The sequence below is a fragment of the Abramis brama genome, assembly GCF_963993115.1.
Source record: "Abramis brama genome assembly, chromosome: 2".
NCBI lineage: Eukaryota > Metazoa > Chordata > Actinopteri > Cypriniformes > Leuciscidae > Abramis > Abramis brama.
Window position 1 is genome coordinate 32,498,015 of NC_139964.1, and position 17,641 is coordinate 32,515,655.

Below are 17,641 nucleotides of genomic sequence, written 5' to 3' on the forward strand. Positions count from 1 at the left end.
ATAAAATCGGAAAATGTCATGAGCTGGATTAGTACTTGTATTGCTGGAATGAACACTTTAGTTAAATGTGTCAGAACACCTGCACTAACTGCTGTGCCTAACAAAATGTAGTTTTTGAGTGATATTTAGTCAGGATAGGTTTCCTTTAGTAGGAAAACAATGAATAGAACAATTAATTTCTTGTGAGTTATTCGATTTCGCATAGTCATGAAATATCATCACAATGTCCATGTGACTAAGAGGTAATTGTCATGAAATATGAATATGCTTAATTGTCTGGCATCACATTGAAAATGGTGATAGCTCATTTTGCTCAGTTGTTTACATTTATGGCAGTATTTTGACCTTTTACCTTGTGATAAACCTGCTTTTGTGCAATAGCAAAGCTACTGCCAAAAGATTTTTGTGCTGTATTGGGATGTACGCTACCAAGTTATGTATTGAAAAATATGGACTTTAGTAAAAATGCTTATAGGCAAATTGTTGTCACTTGGTTTATTTTTAAAATGCAGAGCAGATTCAGTTTTGCTGCGCTCCCTCTTGTGTTGACACACAGCGGTGCACGTGAGACACCCCTCTTCTGTTGCAATGGTACGATCCACATCGCAGTAATTTTCCACCCTGTTTTCTCTGTGCCTGCAGCAGTGGGGGAGGGGTCTGTTTTTTGCTTTACAGCATATGGCAGTTTTTCTTTCTTGCTGCTGATGTTTTTTTCCTTTGTTCTTTATTTTCTCCTCTTTTCTAAAGGTTTTTGTATGAATGTCTTGTTTTTGAACACCTTTAATTGCAGGTTTGAGAATACTGCTGGTCGGTCAGTGAGATTTTATGATGAGATGAATCATCTCACAGGCTTATCATGAGTCAAAATGTGACCTTTTGTTTCATATAACGCTGGCCTGTTGGTTGTAACGCTACAATTGTGTGTAGCTACACTGTTTTTCTATTCTAGTTACAGCCAACACCTTACAAAGAATGTGCTCCGCCTCTCCACATGAGATCCCTTCCCCCTCCCGTTCTCTCTGTCTCTCTCTGTTCCTCTTTTCTTGTTGTGTGCGCTTTGAGCTAGTTGGAAGCTAGGCATGCTCCCATTTTTGCGCTCCCTACTAATCAAGGCCTACTCCTGAAGACTAAACCTCAAGGTTGTTTTTTGAGCTGTTTTGGTTATTGAGGACTTCAGTTTTTTCGCATTCAGATTTAGTGTTGTGTACTTGTAAGATTAATGGACATTTTGGTGGATGTTTGTTTTATTTGTTTTAAGAAAAATTCTAGATGTATTTTCATGTCTTCGTATTATCGCAGAAACAACCCTTTTTACGATATTTTTTTTTTTTTTTTTTGGTCTTGTTTGTTTTGGCTGTTAGTGAGAATTGTGCAGTTCTAACATGATTGAGATCATCTATTTTACATTTGACTGGGATATTTTCAAGTCATACTTTGGTCTTTGGCATCAGGAAGTGTTGATTGCGTGCAAACCGTAAACGAACGCAATTCCTTGCGATCTTTTGATATTTAATGCCTTCTAATGGAATATTAGTGATTTGCTTATTTTAGATAGAGCAAACTTTTTTTTTTTTGTCAGCTTACCATAGAAATTATTGCAGGTATTTTACCTTGAAACGGTTTTCAATACAGGATACAATGTTCGGCTATTTTGCGAACAGTTCTTTATTAGCAGTCCACAAGAGGTTATACCGCTGAAATCAACTTGCATTGAGTGGGACTTGGATATTCAGGCCTGAGCTTCTGGAGTAGGAGTACTGTAAAACAGCCTGGCTTTACACCGCAGCTCTGGCGACCATTTTGCAATGAGCGGGAACCTCAGTGTCTATGTTTACAGTTGGGGTGGGGGAGGGCCACAGTGAGGCTGTGCGCGGTGATCAACATTAGAACAACAAGCTTCCCAGAAGCTAGCAGCCATTTTTATAAAATGAATGTATTTTCTGTGGACATAAAACCGAGGACATGGAGGAATACAGAGATGCACTTTATTACTCTTTAGTTTTTGTCACACATTAGTGTTTTTTGGGAGGGGGGTTTATGACATGAAATGTCAAATGTTTTTTAGTGTTCGTTTTGGGTTATTAAATGGCTGTCTGTAGTCAGCTTGCTTGACACCTTCATTTGTGTCTTGTACAACCTTGTTACCTGTCTTGCTCCTGACTCAGCAGTTTGTGGTGACACTTGTTTAGAAAGTAAAATTAGTCAAAGCTAATAGAACTTACAAGTGAATTAAGTAAAAATCTTTTTTGCGGTTGTCGTGGATACCAGAACTTTGGGGAATGGCTGGCTGTTGACAGGAGGTTAAAGATTTTGCTAATGGTGTGTGTGTGTGTGTGTGTATATATATATATATATATATATATATATATATATATATATATATATATATATATATATATATATATATATATATATATATATATATATATATATATATATATGCCAAGTCATTCACACCTGCCAGGATGACGATTGCTAATTTAGCAGCACAGCAGCAATGTGGTGTCCTGTGGATTTATGCTTGCAGATCTTGGCAAGATATTTTTTTGGGATGTGTAGTAAATGAAGAAAAGATGAGAATAACTGGAGTAGAGAATAAGTACTGAGAATAAGTTGATGTTAAGCATTAGAATGAAGTCAAGATGGATTAACTTTTTGGATCCAGTAAGGTGCTTTGATGCTAATAGCAAGTTCAATGCTAGCAATTTGCTCAGCTCTTATCATTGGGAATATTGTAAAATACAGGAAATTGTTTAATATTTTGAGGTTTATGGTATTTTGATTTTCTTTATAAATGTTGGTGTTGGCTGAGAGGAGTTGATTTTACTAGTATTGAACAGTTTTATTGCTTAAATAACACTATTTTCAAACTTGACCATATTATTTCTTGTTTCAGATCAGATGCAATGAGTTCACTGTATGGGGCCTTTGTCATAACATTTGGCTACAGATTCAGCATGGATTGTAATCCATATGCGTAGAAATAAGGAAATATGTTGACTAGATTGCTAAATAATCAAGTAGAGAATATGCCAGCGCTCATCGGTTATGTTAAACTACTGGGTTATGATTACGTAACATTTTGAAAGCAACTTATTAATTAAAACATGAGGGAGGGAGCTGAAGGATGTTTGGATCTGGTTATGAGCTGAAGAACTAACTTTAGCATGAAATTAGTTAGAATGTGTGCGAAACTATTTTTAACTTAATTTCATACCTAATATTTCAATTTTCTTTTCTTTTTTTAGGATCCTCAAGCGACTGGCTGCCTAATCCATGAACAGGAAAGTACGAGACATTACAGAAGCCTGGTAAGACAAACTAATGTCTTTTTGTGCTGATTAACACGGAGACAGAAGTACGAGTCTAGTTTAAGTACGATAGTAACTTTGAAAATCTGCATTATATAATGAACTCCTCTTGTCGCTAGCAGATTCTGTAGTGTGCTGCTCTTATTGGCTATGAATTGCACCAATCACGTTGAGGGGGAGGACACAAAGTCTGCTCTCCCTCTTATTATTCTGAAATCAGATGCACTGCTGGCTGTTACGGCCCTACCAACTCGCTAGTCATGTCAATTGAACTGAGGAAGGTTATTAGTTTTTGTTAGGTAACTCTTTTCAAAACAGATTTCTAGTGGTTTGTGGACTTGTTTATTAGAGAGATGCTTCAGCTCAGACTGATAGTGTGGATAAACAGATCTAAACAGTTTAGTACTTTTACTTTGGATGAATTACCATCTAAAAAAACTTGTCAAAGCCTTAGTCCAAGGTTATTATTACGGTTTTGTTACAGTTAACAGAAGGTATTGTGATTGAGGTCAAGAGAAAATGGCAATGGAAAAGAACAGCAGGAAATGGCTTTTAGATGAATGACAGTGACACCTTGTGGTCACTCTTCAGTAAAGACACTTGTACTTGGTTAGATTAATCAGATGTGTTGAGTACTGCATGGAGTTTTGCTAACTAGCCTGTTTAGGATATAAAACATTTGTTTGACCATATCCTCCTATTGTTTCGCAGGTGAAAATGGAAGTAGCTGTACCTGAGGAACCTCAGAAGAAAATCTTCCGTGCACGGAAAACTATGAAGATGAGTGATCGGCAACAACTGGAAGCTCTGCATAACACCCTGACAACCACCAATTCCAGCTCCGCCTCTTACTCATCTTCCTCATCACAACCTCAGACACCGCTGGTGAATGGCACCCACACCGAGGAGAAGGAGAAGGAGAAGGAGAAAGTGAAGGAGAAAGACTTGAATCATAAAGAGGCCGACTTGATGTCACCTGCCCCGGATTCAGCTCGCTGTTCCCCTTCTCCATCTGTCTCTCGATCCCCCTCTCCACCCAACGCACAGGCTACCTCACCTTCTATGGATATGGACGACCCCCTTGTGGCCGCAGAAGAGAAAAAGGAGACAAGCAATAAAAGTTCCTCCTCTTCTCTCTCTGCTTCTCCATCTGAGTTAAACTGCGATCCAGAGGTTAAAGAAGGATTTCTTTGCTTGAGCGAAGAGGATGAAATCCAAGCAGACAAAGATGAAAACAAAGAAAGTAGCGAGGAGAAGATGAATGTAGATGATGAGAAAGAGGACCAAAAAGATGAAAAAGGCACTTCTGAAAATGCAGGAGGTGAGAATGTCTAGAAACCCAACCTGCCTGCAAACTACTGGTCAATCTATAATTACGGGGTGGTGAGATCTTTGTCATTCCTGCATTCCCATACAATTTATTTGTGGAGACTGTAAAAAAGGCACTCCTTTGAATACTTTTTTTTGCTTAAATCCTGATAATAATGAGTTGCTTTGCAATCTGATTAATTAAAGGGATAGTTTATCAAAAAATTGAAATTGTCGCTATATACTCAACCACTCAATCCACTTCTGTAGAACACAAATTTTGAGCCATTCAATGAAAGTCAAAAAAACATTTGACCCCATTGTATGGACAAAAAAAGCTGCAACATTTTTCAATATATCTTTTGTTTTACAGTAGAGAAAGTAAAACCGGTTCTGGATGAGTAAGATGATAGAATTTATTTTTGTCTCAAATGATCGAACAATTTCGAGATTCCTACCTAAGTGTCGACATGAAGTTTAGCGTTTGAGCTAACATGAAGTTTAGCGTTTGAGCTAACATGAAGTTTAGCGTTTGAGCTAACATTCGTTATGCTAATATCCCTGTTTTAATAGTTGCAGGCACTGCCTTTTAAACCTAAACCCTTCCTCTGCCTCTACTTAGCAGACAACAGCTCCCCTGCTGGTACAAAGAGATCATTGTCTGAGGAGCAAGATGAAGATGACAAAGAAATCGAGGAGAGAGATGGAAAACGAGCAAGGCTTGAGGGTGAGGAGCTGGAGGCTCAGCTGGAGCTGAAAATCACAGGCAATGCGGGGAGCCGCCATAAACTAGAGAAGGTTTGTTCTTGATTTGAAATCCTAATATCTGTGTACAGCATCTATAACATGCAGTCACTGACCATGCACAACAGCATGCTTTGATGGATGAGTAAATGAGTCTAAAGGTGATGATACACGGCAACTTTTTGAGCAGTGTTGCTTGGGCACTTTCCCATTGAGAATGGGCAACAAATTTCTATCTGGCTACTTTAGATCCTGGTTGCCTGTTGACGGCAACATTGCCCAGCAACATTCCTCAAAAAGTTGCCTCGTGTATCATCACTTTTACAGGGATAGTTCACCAGATAGTGGAATTTCACATTCCACACATGTATGGCTTTCTTTCTTCTGTGTAACACAAAAGACGATATTTGAATGTTTTTCATTCAGCTTTGGAAGCACAAATTAAGATTTAATAACCTCATTTCCTAGTTAATATTGTTAGTTAATTCAACCAAAGTTTTCAAGCTTAAAGAGTTGATAGACAAAAGTCTAATCCAAGTCTTCTGAAAAGACAAGATTGCTTTGTTTAAAGAGGACCTATTATGCCCTTTTTAGTCTTAATTTTGTTTTTGGGCTCTGCTAATATTTGTTTTCATGGGGGGATTTTCCAAATTATCTGTAAAAAAGAATACTCCTATATAATGTTCATGATAAACATAGTTCTGATGATCTGTAAAGTCTAATTCTCTTCTCTTTTGGAAGACTTAAAGGTCCCGTTCTTCGTGATCCCATGTTTCAAACTTTAGTTAGTGTGTAATGTTGTTGTTAGAGTATAAATAATATCTGTAAAATTATAAAGCTCAAAGTTCAATGCCAAGCGAGATATTTTATTTAACAGAAGTCGCCTACATCCCTCTACTTCCTTCTTTAATGACGTCAGTAGAACAGTTTTTTGACTAACCTCCGCCCACAGGAATGCTCCCTCAACCGAAATTCGTTTATGTACTTGCGCACTTCTTATAACTAATGGCGCTTTTCCATTACCAGTACCAGCTCAACTCGACTCAGCTCGACTCGCCTCGGCTCGGCTCGCTTTTCGCTCCCTTTTCCATTGCAGATAGTACCTCCACAATAGTACCTGGTCGTCATAGCGACGCCGCAGGAAACTGCCGTGACTTAATCTTCTACGCGAGACACACCCGCTACCCACACACACAGGACAATGGAGGAAATCGAGTGTATGCTGTTTTTGGACGTTTTTGTTTTTGTTTTTGCTGTTTTTTATTCAGGATACTCCGTCTGGCGTGTGCAATGATGACGCAGTGAATAGTGACGATTCTCTCTGACCAATCAGCAGTCTGTCGTGTTTTCACGTCACATTTTAGTATCGCCTCAGCTCGCTTAGAACCTCGCCGGAGGTGGTACGAAAAAAAGTACCTGGAAGCAGGTACAGGTACAACTTTTACACAGTGGAAAACCAAACAAAGCCGAGTCGAGTCGAGCCGAGCCGAGCCGAGGCGAGCTGGTACTGTGTAGTGGAAAAGCGCCATTACTGTGTTTACTCAGCTCTTACGGTGATTTTCTGAAGTAAAACTGACGCTTCATCTTTTGTGTGATGTACAATAAACTTTATTAAACTCATCAGTATATGTTTGATCATCATTCGGACCTGGTCCGAAACAGCAGACTTGTAGGCTATTAATAAATAATGGATACATACAAGCAGATGACAAATACGTTATAAACCGTAATTAAACTACTAAACTATACCTGTTCCATCTCTATACAGCACTCTCACTCTGTAGGCATTATTGTCCGACTCGAAATGAACACCGTTACTGAGAGTTTCTGATATTATCATCATTCCCTGAGATGAAATTGTCCTGAGAGACTGAGTGCGAGCTCATGAAGCTCCGCCCCCTGGGTCGTCCAGCAGCAGCTTATTTGCATTTAAAGGGCACACACTAAAACAGCGCGTTTTTCTGAGTCCCAAAAAATGACAATTTAAACATGCTGTAAAAAAATTATCTGTTGGGTATTTTGAGCTGAAACTTCACATACACACTCTGGGGACATCAGAGACTTATTTTACATCTTGTGAAAAGGCATACGGGACCTTTAAGACCTTAATTAGATTTCTTGTCTTTCTTCCTATTAGATGGTACAGCAGTTAGTTGAGGAGCGGTTACGGGTGCTGCAGTTGACCGTATTTGACCGAAGCATAAAAGAGCTGAAAGAGAGAGTGGAGAAGATCGACAATGCAACCAAACAACAGAATGCTTTGCAGCATATTAACACACTACAGGTGAGTTCAGAATAATACAAGAAATATTGCTATTGTGCATCAAACAGGTTTGTCTTTCTTTGAATGATTTTAATAACATTAAACCACAGAGTGCAAGATACATATGAATGTTTTGCTCAATCTAAGTATGTAATTTTGAAAATATTATCATGCTGGACACATAACATCAATAAAATTGTGATTTAACTTTAGGCTAAGATTTCCCGGCTAGCCAAAAAGTTTGGTGCTGCTAATCAGGCCTCTGAGAACTCAAAGAGAACTCAAGAGGTAAGAGTGTGAATTTTTCTTCAGTTATTGTGGAATAAAGATGTGGTCCTTATCTATAAATATAATACACTTCTTAGTGTTTGATTGCAGGCAAAGTCTTCTTTTGAATGTAAGGTTGAGTTCACTTCTAAGGTAAAATGCACTTTGCTTCCCATTAATCAGGTTCATGCTGCCTCTGCTGCTCAGGCCAACAATGCAACCAACATGACTACACCACAACGGTAAACATATCTGACATATCCTCTATTAATCTTCACAAGATCATGCTACTCTTTCTCCAGTACAAGATGTTGCAATCATTTTGCTTCTAACCTACACTTCTGTAAAAGTCTTCCACCCCTTTCAGTCCTTCTAAGGGGCCATTCAAACAGAATGTGTTTTTGTGTTGAAAAAAACAACAACACAAGTCGTGGGCAGTGGAATAGGAAAAAATGCAATACCTTTAAGTTGAACTTCTTTTAACATGAGGGCTGTGTTTCTAGAATGCTGTGTTATGTGCGAAAAACACATTAGTGCAATGGTCAAAGACGTCCCTTTGGCGCAAGTTTAGCGCAACGCAGTGGAATGCAAAAAATGCATTCTGTGTTCATGGCCCCTAAAGCTGTAGGGCTCCTGCTTTGCCAAGATCTAGAAATTTCACCATCCTTTTTCCACATTGGTTGAACAAACTCTCAGTACACTCTTAAATTGTTGTTCCAAAAGCAATGCCATAGAAGAACCTTATTTGGTTCCCCCAAGAACCTTTCAGTGAACCATTATTTTTTTGTCAGTGTGATGAACTTTTAAAAAATCGAACGTCCCATGGATGTTTAAGGTTCTTCATGGAACCATAGATGCCAGTAAAGAACCTTTATTTTGAAAGGGGTGGTTGATTATGATTTCACTTTTTTAACTTTAGTTAGTGTGTAATGTTTCTGTTTGAGCATAAACAACATCTGCAAAGTTATGACGCTCGAAGTTCAAAGCAAAGGGAGATATTTACTTTTAAAGAAATCGTTTAAGGACTACAACAAACGGCTGGTAGAGACTACACGACATTCCTCCTGGGTTAGTGACATCACTATCCCTAAAATTTACGTAAACCCTGCCCCCCGGGAACACGCAGTCCATGTTGAGAAGAGGAAGAGTTGTTGTAGTACAGCACATTTGTGAGTCTGCTCAAGCTGTCGCATTCGTCTTTTCACATTTATTACAATACAGTACGCAACACAAATGCAATAGCATGTCACTCTGTATGCATCTTACAACAGTTCCCACACTAACGATTTTATAGATTATCATGACAGAATATGCTAATCAATGACTAGAAGATAGTTAACTCCACATCAGCAACATAAATTCATCAACTAACCATTCAGAAACGTCCTGTTGCATTCTACATGTTGTCACTTCTTCTTGAGTCTCTCCATCATTGTCCGACTCCAGTTTGAACATAAAAGGCAGAACAGTTTCTGACATTTTCAGTGCGTGTCTGCGTGAGGTAATCGGAGCTGCTATCACACACGCGCACAAACACACACACACACACACACACACACACACACACACACACACACACACACACACACACACACACACACACACACACACACAAGCTATTGAAGCTCTGCCCTCTGTTCCGGGAGCAGCAGCTCATTTGCATTTAACACTCAAAACAATGTGTTTTTGCTCACCCTCAAAAAGGGACCATTTTAACATGCTATAAAAAAAATTCTGTGGGTATTGAGCTAAAACTTCACATACACACTCTGGGGACATCAGAGAATTTTACATCTTGTAAAAAGGGGGATTATTATACCACCCCCATTTAAGAGTGTTGCTGTCAGTAGATCTAATTCTCTAGACACACTAGTTTGGGAAAAACTGCAGATATTAGCTCTGCTAAATCTAATTCAAAAAGCTATAGTAAATAATATTTGAAATGCTTGTCCACCACTTATTTGTTTTTGCCATTTTTAATGCTTCCCTACCATTTCTGTTCTTTTACAGTACTGTTAAAACCACAATGGATCCCAAACTTTCCAGTCCACCCACTGGTTCTAATTCAACTGGTGAGCTTTTGTTCTAGTTCTTGCATATAGTTAATAAGTAACTATTTCATTAAATAACTCTTGTTTTTCTTCCCTCTCCCCTCAGCAATCCCAGCGCAGCCCAAACCTCTGTCCACACCGACTGCGCCAGCCTCCTCCGCTCTAGCCGCCTCTACACCTATTCTACAGATCATCTCCACAACCACAAGCTCTACCCCCTCATCCACCTCTTTGCCTGGCCAGACTCAGACAGGCACCCTTCTACTAAAGACTGGTCCCGGTACAGGGGTCATGACTAACACCCCGGTGACATCAGGGGGTCAGTCAGTGTCTATTCAGCCTCTTTTAATTCAGCTGCCTTTAACGATGGCAAATGGGCAAAGTGGGGCCTTGGTTAATGCTGCCGGTAGTGTTGGTTTGATACCAGTGTCATCATTATCTACGGTTAGTAGCATCAATAAGGCAAAGACGACTACAGCTGCTACCACCACCTTCATCCTTCAAAAGCCAGCAGGCAGTGTTGTTTCGTCTTCCTCCACATCGTCTGCTCCGGCGGTGTCTTTGGCGAGAGCCGTGTATCCGGGTGGCACAGGGACTGTTAGTTCACCCAGCACAGGGATATCTGTGACGACAGCACGAACACCCATTCAGTGTGCTGCTGTTGTGGGAGTGTCTACAGCCGCCTCTTCTCCAGGAACCACGGGGCCAGCAGCGACAGGATCAGCGGCAGCCGCTCCGCCATCAGCTTCCGCATTGGCCTCAAAGACTGGTATGAGACGACATCTTTATTCTGTTTTGTAATTTTGCTGTTTTTCCCATGGGGGGGGGGGGGGAATTCAAAGCATGTACCAGATATTAAGTTATAAAGAGCAAAATATTTTGTAGCGTATTTTATTATTCTCACATTGCCTATATTTATTACTATGTAATACATATTCAATCTATGACTGTTATCAATTCAAATTTTTCATAATGTAATCATTTTAATTTCTCTTTTTAACAGATAATCAGGCCTCAACACCGAAAACACCCACTCAGGTAAGCAAGGTTTAAAATGCAAATACCACTCTTGTGTAGTAAAAGTGTGGTATACTAAATTTGACTTCTCTTTCGACAGCCTGGGCGTCCCAAAGGTTCTGTGATTGATCTAACTGAAGATGATGACGATGTTCAAGGTAAAATACAGTTGCTCTTTATTCCTCGATCTTAAGGTGCAGTCACATTAGCAAATTTTTGTGGGCAAAAAAAGGTCTGTTGTCTATTGTCAACAGTGTAGCGATGTATGAAGCACAGCTCACACAGAAGTCAGTTTCAAACCAAATGGCTTCCTTGTTGGTCAGCGAGGGCAAATTTGCATGACCCAACTTGAATATGACTTAAATCTGAGTGGGGAACTTTTTCGCTTTCATACGATTGTGTGGATGAAATGCAAATGTGACCGAACCTTTACTAACTCGCACTGCTAAATTTCCTCATCATAGTTGAGGTTTTTATCTCTCTTGAGCTTTTTAAGCTACCGTTTCCTAATACTTTTCTCTTTTTGTGGGTGCTATGCAGTGACAGGAGTCCAGAAAGCCACTGTTTCCCCTATCACTAACCAGCGTACATCTGGACCGCCTCCTTTAGTCAGCTCTACCCCTAATGCAGGTGAGTGATCATATTTTTCTTTTCCCTTTTCTTTGTCTTGCTGTTGCTGCTTAAAATATTATATAGCGTTCTACATCACTTCAGAATATGACTATTTGTACGAATAAATTCAGTATACTGTACTGATGGTTTTCTTTTCTTCCCCCCTCCGTCCGCTGGTTCAGGAGTTCGATCTGCACAGCGTTCCTCTGTGGTGAGTGTGTGTGTGTGTGTGTGTGTATATATAAAGAAGATACAAAGGCCATAATTTCACTTCTTTCTCTCTTTATGCTTTAACATTTTATTTAAATTTTGTTAACATATACAGTGCCTATAATAATCTTTCTTGCCTTTCCTCTTTGTTCTCTCTCAGGATTCTCCGTCTCTTTCCCGTCCAAGCTCTTCTTCCTCCACATCTCTTCCTCCACTACCACTGGCACCATCACCGCCGGCACGTCTCCCACCGGAGGCGTCCCTCACTTCACCACCGCAGCAGCCCCAGCTCAAACTGGCCCGTGTCCAGAGCCAAAACGGGATCGTCCTCTCTTGGTGTGTTGCGGAAACGGACCGCAACTGCGCCGCTGTAGATACCTATCACCTGTACGCCTATCACCAGGACAACCAGGGGACAGTATCGGGCACTGGTGCTTCGGCTCAGTCACTGTGGAAGAAGATCGGGGAGGTGAAGGCACTGCCGCTGCCCATGGCGTGCACCTTGACCCAGTTTGTGTCGGGGTCGACATATTATTTTGCCGTGAGGGCGAAAGATGTGTACGGCCGCTTCGGTCCTTTCTGTGAACCGCAGTGCACTGACGTCATTAATCCAACATCCGCTGCATCATCCTAAATTAATTCCAAATGGATGGCACAAAAGGATGTGGCCTGGGCCGGAGGAAGTTTGACGGGAGATTTGTAATTGTTACAAAATTGTTAACTATGCGCAGACCACTGGTTTAGTCTTGCCCTTCGTGTTAGGAATTGTAGGGAGTTCAAATAGGTTGTCTAATGCAAACGGAAAAACAAATACTCATCACTGCATACAGACACATATACACTATTTGTTTCAACTTTATTTTACAATGAGGAAGGAACTATCAAACATGCATTGTGCTTGAATTTGTATTTTCCTTGTGCAGAATGTTCAAAGTTAAGTATTGTTTTCAGAATTCTTTCTCTCTCTTTTTTTTAAGGTGACTTTTTTTTAATAAAACAATATTCAATACATTGCACAGATTATTGTTCCAATATAGGTCTTGGTTATTAGCTACAGGACAGGAAAGCAGAGGTGTTACAGGTTTTCTAATGTTTTTTGTCTGGTACCCAGACACTCCAAAATGACACTCAATAAAAGTATTGATATATTTAAAAAGGTCTCTCATTTATTATTTGTCAAAACTACGATGTATCATTTAATGACATACAAGTCCTGTTACATATATAGCATTCCTGTTCATCTCAGGGGCAGTTCCTTGGTTCCCTGGAAGTATTGACCTTTTCTTTTTCTTTTCTTTTTTCACAGATTGATGACGTTTCAACATTTATTAACACTGTAAATCTAGCAAAGTTTTTAATATATATTTTGTGTACGTAACACTATATTTGTGTTTTATTTTATTTTTTTTGCCATTAAATTACAGGAAACTAGTTAATTGCTACTGGAGCCAATGAGAAAGCAAAAATTATATTTGTTGTAGTTTCCGTTATCCACTATAGAAGTTTACATGATGACGACTTGGGGTACATTTACACAACAACAATGAACTTAAAACGGAAACGTTTTCCCTGTTTTTAGCGTACAAATAACAATCTGCAAAAACAACTAAGAATGCTGTATGCATGCCAGGCCAGTAGTTGGCGATGTCACTTTATAAACACCACACCTATAGACTGAACATGTAATAACTGTATCATATTCAAAAGCACTTTGAAACCCATTTTCAGGCCCCAAAAATGCTGCTGTTGTTTTAAATAACAGCAATACGTTTTCCATTTTTATTTGACAACAGTGTCGTGTAAACGCCCCTTAAGCTTCTGAGAGCCCTGGAAATATGAAAAAGGTCCATTGGATCCAATGCTACATGACTAATGAGTTCCAGGAAAATTATGACGATGCTGAGGGCACCATAACAATGCCACAGTCCCAAGGCCTTTATGTGATGTGCAAGGCAATCCCCAGGGAAAAATATAAGAACCTTCCAAAACAAACAGGAACTGGTGAAACTTCTATTTATAACAGAATAAAGTATAAACCATACCTTGCTTGAAAAATGTTTACAGAAGAAAGAAACCAGCCAGACCTTTTGAAAAGTTTTTATTCGTTAATATTGCTTACAATTCAATTAATTGCTAAATGCAATAGAGACAATTACTCTAGATCCCCTTCAAAAGCTAGGTTAAAAAGGTACGTTTTCAACTGAGACCTAAAAACCTCTATAGATGGAGCCTGCCGAATTTAGAGTGAAATACTGTCCCACAATTTAGGAGCAACTACTGTAAAAGTTCAGTTACCCTTTGACTTCTTCTTGGAACGAGGGACTGCCGACAACATTTGATCTGTCGATCTCAACGTCCTTGCCGATGTATAAAATCCTAAAATGACTGCGCCGTTCTGTACAGGCTGCAAACGAGATAATTGTCGCTTACTGATCCCTGAAATAGTATGTGATTTGGGAAGCAGCCAGTGTTGCCAGTTACTGTCGAGCACTTGAAGCTCGGCATTGTAAGGGGATTTACAGAACCAGAACCAGATATGATGAATGAAGACCCGGAGTCAGAATTATGATAAATTGAAGAAAAGTTTTACTGAACATAGTTTGCGGTTTCATCAGCAGAAGTCAGCTTCAAGACTCACAAGGAGTTTGTATGCCGCCCCGTTTACAGTTACAAAGTTTACAGCAGTTATACCCTACACCAAGGTCTAAGCTACGTCCTTGCTTCAGGATGCAGTTTCTGATTGGCTAAGAAATAGATAAACATAATTTTCTACACATATACAGATAGACTGAAGCTTATATCCGTCAATTATGCAGCTGACACTCGGACCCTGAAGTTAGGCACGTTGTGACCTTCCAGGTCGCAGATTTGGGTTGCTGGCCTGCCCCGAACAACAACTCAGTCAATCTCCAATAATGCCAGTGGTTCCTTAACCTGTAACCAAAAATACTAACACACACAGGTTTTCCAAGGTTGGATTTGGCCAGGCGTTAACTATAAACAGGAGAGTCGTCTCAAAACATCAAGATAATACGCTCTTTCTCTCAAGGAGAGGACACTTTAATCTAACACAGTTAAGACTTTAGCTACGAAATGGTCACTCAAACTATTGGTTTCAATGACCCTTGTGATGTAGTCGTCATGGTGAGCTAGAAGGACAGATATATGTTTTAACACATGTTGAAGACCTTTCTCAAACAAAACATCTTTCCATATTTCATTTCTGGAAGCCGGGCTAAATAAGCAAGCACTGTTACTGCATTCAGATATCAAATACAGACATTAGAGAATACATGAACAGAACACTTCAGTGATCACACGGTAAACTTCTATAACAAAGTAAAATCCCACAAGCCTAGAGAAGTCATTCAGAAGTGATGTTTAGAAGGAAAAATATTGATTACCTTGATTATAATCACTCATTAGATATACATGGAAGCAGCAGCGGATTCCAAAATCCACCCCCTTCATTATACTATAGCAAACCCAGAAAATAATAAGATGAATTAGAGATATTTGTTTGGCACACTGAATAGATTAACAAGGAATCAAAATCTGATGAAACCTGGTGTACCATTATAGCAATTGTTTTATGAATTTCTTGTCTGAAGAAAGAAAAAGAAAAAAACAAGTAAGAACATTAGAAAGAGTTTTGGAAATGTGCAATCAGCTTCCTCATCATCTCAGAAAACTTCTAGGAGCAGCTTTAAATCATTTACTGTTACAGGGCAGAATGAATTCACAAAACTCATTCCAGCTTGAAACTACTGCTTGTGTGCTTGATGGTTCCTGTGGGTGGTTCAAAGATTCACCGCAGACTTCATCCCATTAATCAAAAGTCTGGATATTTTTAATAAACACCTCAAAAATATTAAAAAGGCTGCAGAATATTCTTTCTATGGTGCAGGAAAGTTAGTTAATCTATTCATAACCTTACAACTTAATGTGCTATTGGCTGGATGTCAGGCTGTCTCCATGAACACGGTACTCCAGAAAACAAGGTTATCTTACCGTCACAATTGGTTGTTTAACCCAAACCTTGCTTACTCGAGGTATAATGCTGGTTCCAAAAACGCGTCCGGAGTTCAGCCAACCCAGACGGTTAACAACACAAGACATTCTCAACAGAGCGACGAATCGACGAGTCACCATGGAAACGGACGCTAAGAAAACGCGCACCATATTACTTCTTTCTTCTTCTTTTTCTGATTTACATAGCGGTGGGTGTGCAATCATTTTTCAATATTTTCGTTAAATAATCTTTAATCACTGTGAATAAGAACTATATTGTTTGTTTGATGCTAATTATATAATAAAAAGAAAGACTGGTTAAACTAAATAACACTGTGCATACAAATACATGGCTGTATAATTATCAAAGTTATATATATTTTTTTGTTTAGTCATTTTGCTTCCACACTGCTTGAAAGGTAAGATATCATATGTGTTTTTATTTATTACAGAAATACATAGCATAGAATGCTGTTACAAAAATAAATAAATGTTAGAATGCAGATCAACGATGTGTGAGATGAGAATTATATAGCTAGCCTATATATTATAATAAAATTACCATTACCTTGTTTTAATATAGCTTTATATATCGATATAACTATATATAATATTGAGCGCAAACTGTCATGCCCACAGAAGCCTTATCAATAAGGCACACATGCTGATCACCTCTGGAGTAAACTAACCCTAGAACAGAACCTGCTGGACTGGATGGCTTAATACCCTGACGCGCATGTCCGCTGCACCACTCAAAATGTATGCGCACGATGATGGGTGGGAAAAGGTAAAATGACAGATTAACGATAATGCACCAATTAAAACAAAGAATCTCAAGTTTCTCAAAACAAAATTTGATACCGTTAAAGGGGAAGCTAACATGACAGCCCAGTGGGTAAATATTGGTCCTTAGAAGTCTTTGTACATGAACAGCCTGGGGCAAAAGGTACAGCGTGTAGGCTGCATAAATTAGGTCAGCTGGAACTGGGAACACTTCCTATAACACCCGATGTACTCGTTACATCATAAGAAGAATGGCATCTACGCTAATGTTAGTCTTTCTGCTTATTCCGAGGTTTACTGTAATCAGCCGGATCCGGGCCGTATCCAGATCTGATGGTGGACCTGCGCCTAGACATGACCACAACACAACAGGGGGGTGGGGCACTTCTGAATAAGAAGCAATATCAAGTCTATAAAACTCATCAAAACTCTGCGAATGACAACAAGCGTATTGGTGAGAACACTCATTTAAACAGCATGCAAGCACACCCGAACCTGACTGCACATCACATTTTGGATATTATTGAAACTGCTTTCAATCGTAATGCAACGGACCGGTCTACGGGAAATAAATTAAGCCTTTAAATAAAAGGGTTATTGGGCTGTTTACATTGTCATATACAATAAAACAGCTTGCACAGCGACAGGACATAGAAAATTAACACAAAAAAACCTGCCTAGTGACGGTGCACTTACGCTCAGGAGTAGGGTGGCTGTGGACAAACACACACACACACACACACACACAATATGACGTAACACTCTGAACGTATGTTTTAAAAAACATAATTTAACATATAAATATTCCTAACACTTTTTAAATAGCCCACTTAAAGTGTTTATTACAAAGAAATGACTAAATGCTTAATTTGAATAAATGTAAATGAACAAAAATTTGCGTTACATTTACAATCCTGTGAAAACATCATGCCCCTGATCCCTGAAGTGTCAGCAGAGGTTGTGTCAACTAGACTCTCCCCTGTGAAGGCCTCATCGACACGACAGCCATCGGCACTGATCCTCAACAAACCCGTCTCCATACCTGCGTGATGACTCCGATCTTC

The 17,641-nt window shown here is 39.4% G+C and overlaps 1 protein-coding gene across 10 annotated transcripts in view; it reads left to right on the forward strand.

Annotated features, from left to right (window-relative positions):
• atf7ip (activating transcription factor 7 interacting protein) overlaps positions 1–12,939 on the forward strand; it is a 42,780-nt gene extending 29,841 nt beyond the window's left edge. For 5 of the 10 annotated variants that reach the window (XM_084106865.1, XM_084106859.1, XM_084106866.1 and 2 more), the window contains 13 exons: positions 3,249–3,311; positions 4,023–4,632; positions 5,242–5,417; positions 7,501–7,647; positions 7,840–7,914; positions 8,077–8,135; positions 9,904–9,965; positions 10,051–10,713; positions 10,948–10,982; positions 11,062–11,119; positions 11,502–11,591; positions 11,756–11,784; positions 11,944–12,939. In XM_084106865.1, the coding sequence (XP_083962991.1) occupies positions 4,029–4,632; positions 5,242–5,417; positions 7,501–7,647; positions 7,840–7,914; positions 8,077–8,135; positions 9,904–9,965; positions 10,051–10,713; positions 10,948–10,982; positions 11,062–11,119; positions 11,502–11,591; positions 11,756–11,784; positions 11,944–12,417 (2,472 nt within the window). In that variant the 5' untranslated portion in view covers positions 3,249–3,311; positions 4,023–4,028 and the 3' untranslated portion in view covers positions 12,418–12,939. Of the gene's footprint in view, positions 1–1,041; positions 1,140–3,248; positions 3,312–3,528; positions 3,611–4,022; positions 4,633–5,241; positions 5,418–7,500; positions 7,648–7,839; positions 7,915–8,076; positions 8,136–9,903; positions 9,966–10,050; positions 10,714–10,947; positions 10,983–11,061; positions 11,120–11,501; positions 11,592–11,755; positions 11,785–11,943 lie in introns of those variants that run through there. The other 5 variants (XM_084106860.1, XM_084106861.1, XM_084106864.1 and 2 more) reach the window with 3 other exon arrangements.
• The last annotated feature ends 4,702 nt before the right edge of the window (positions 12,940–17,641 follow it).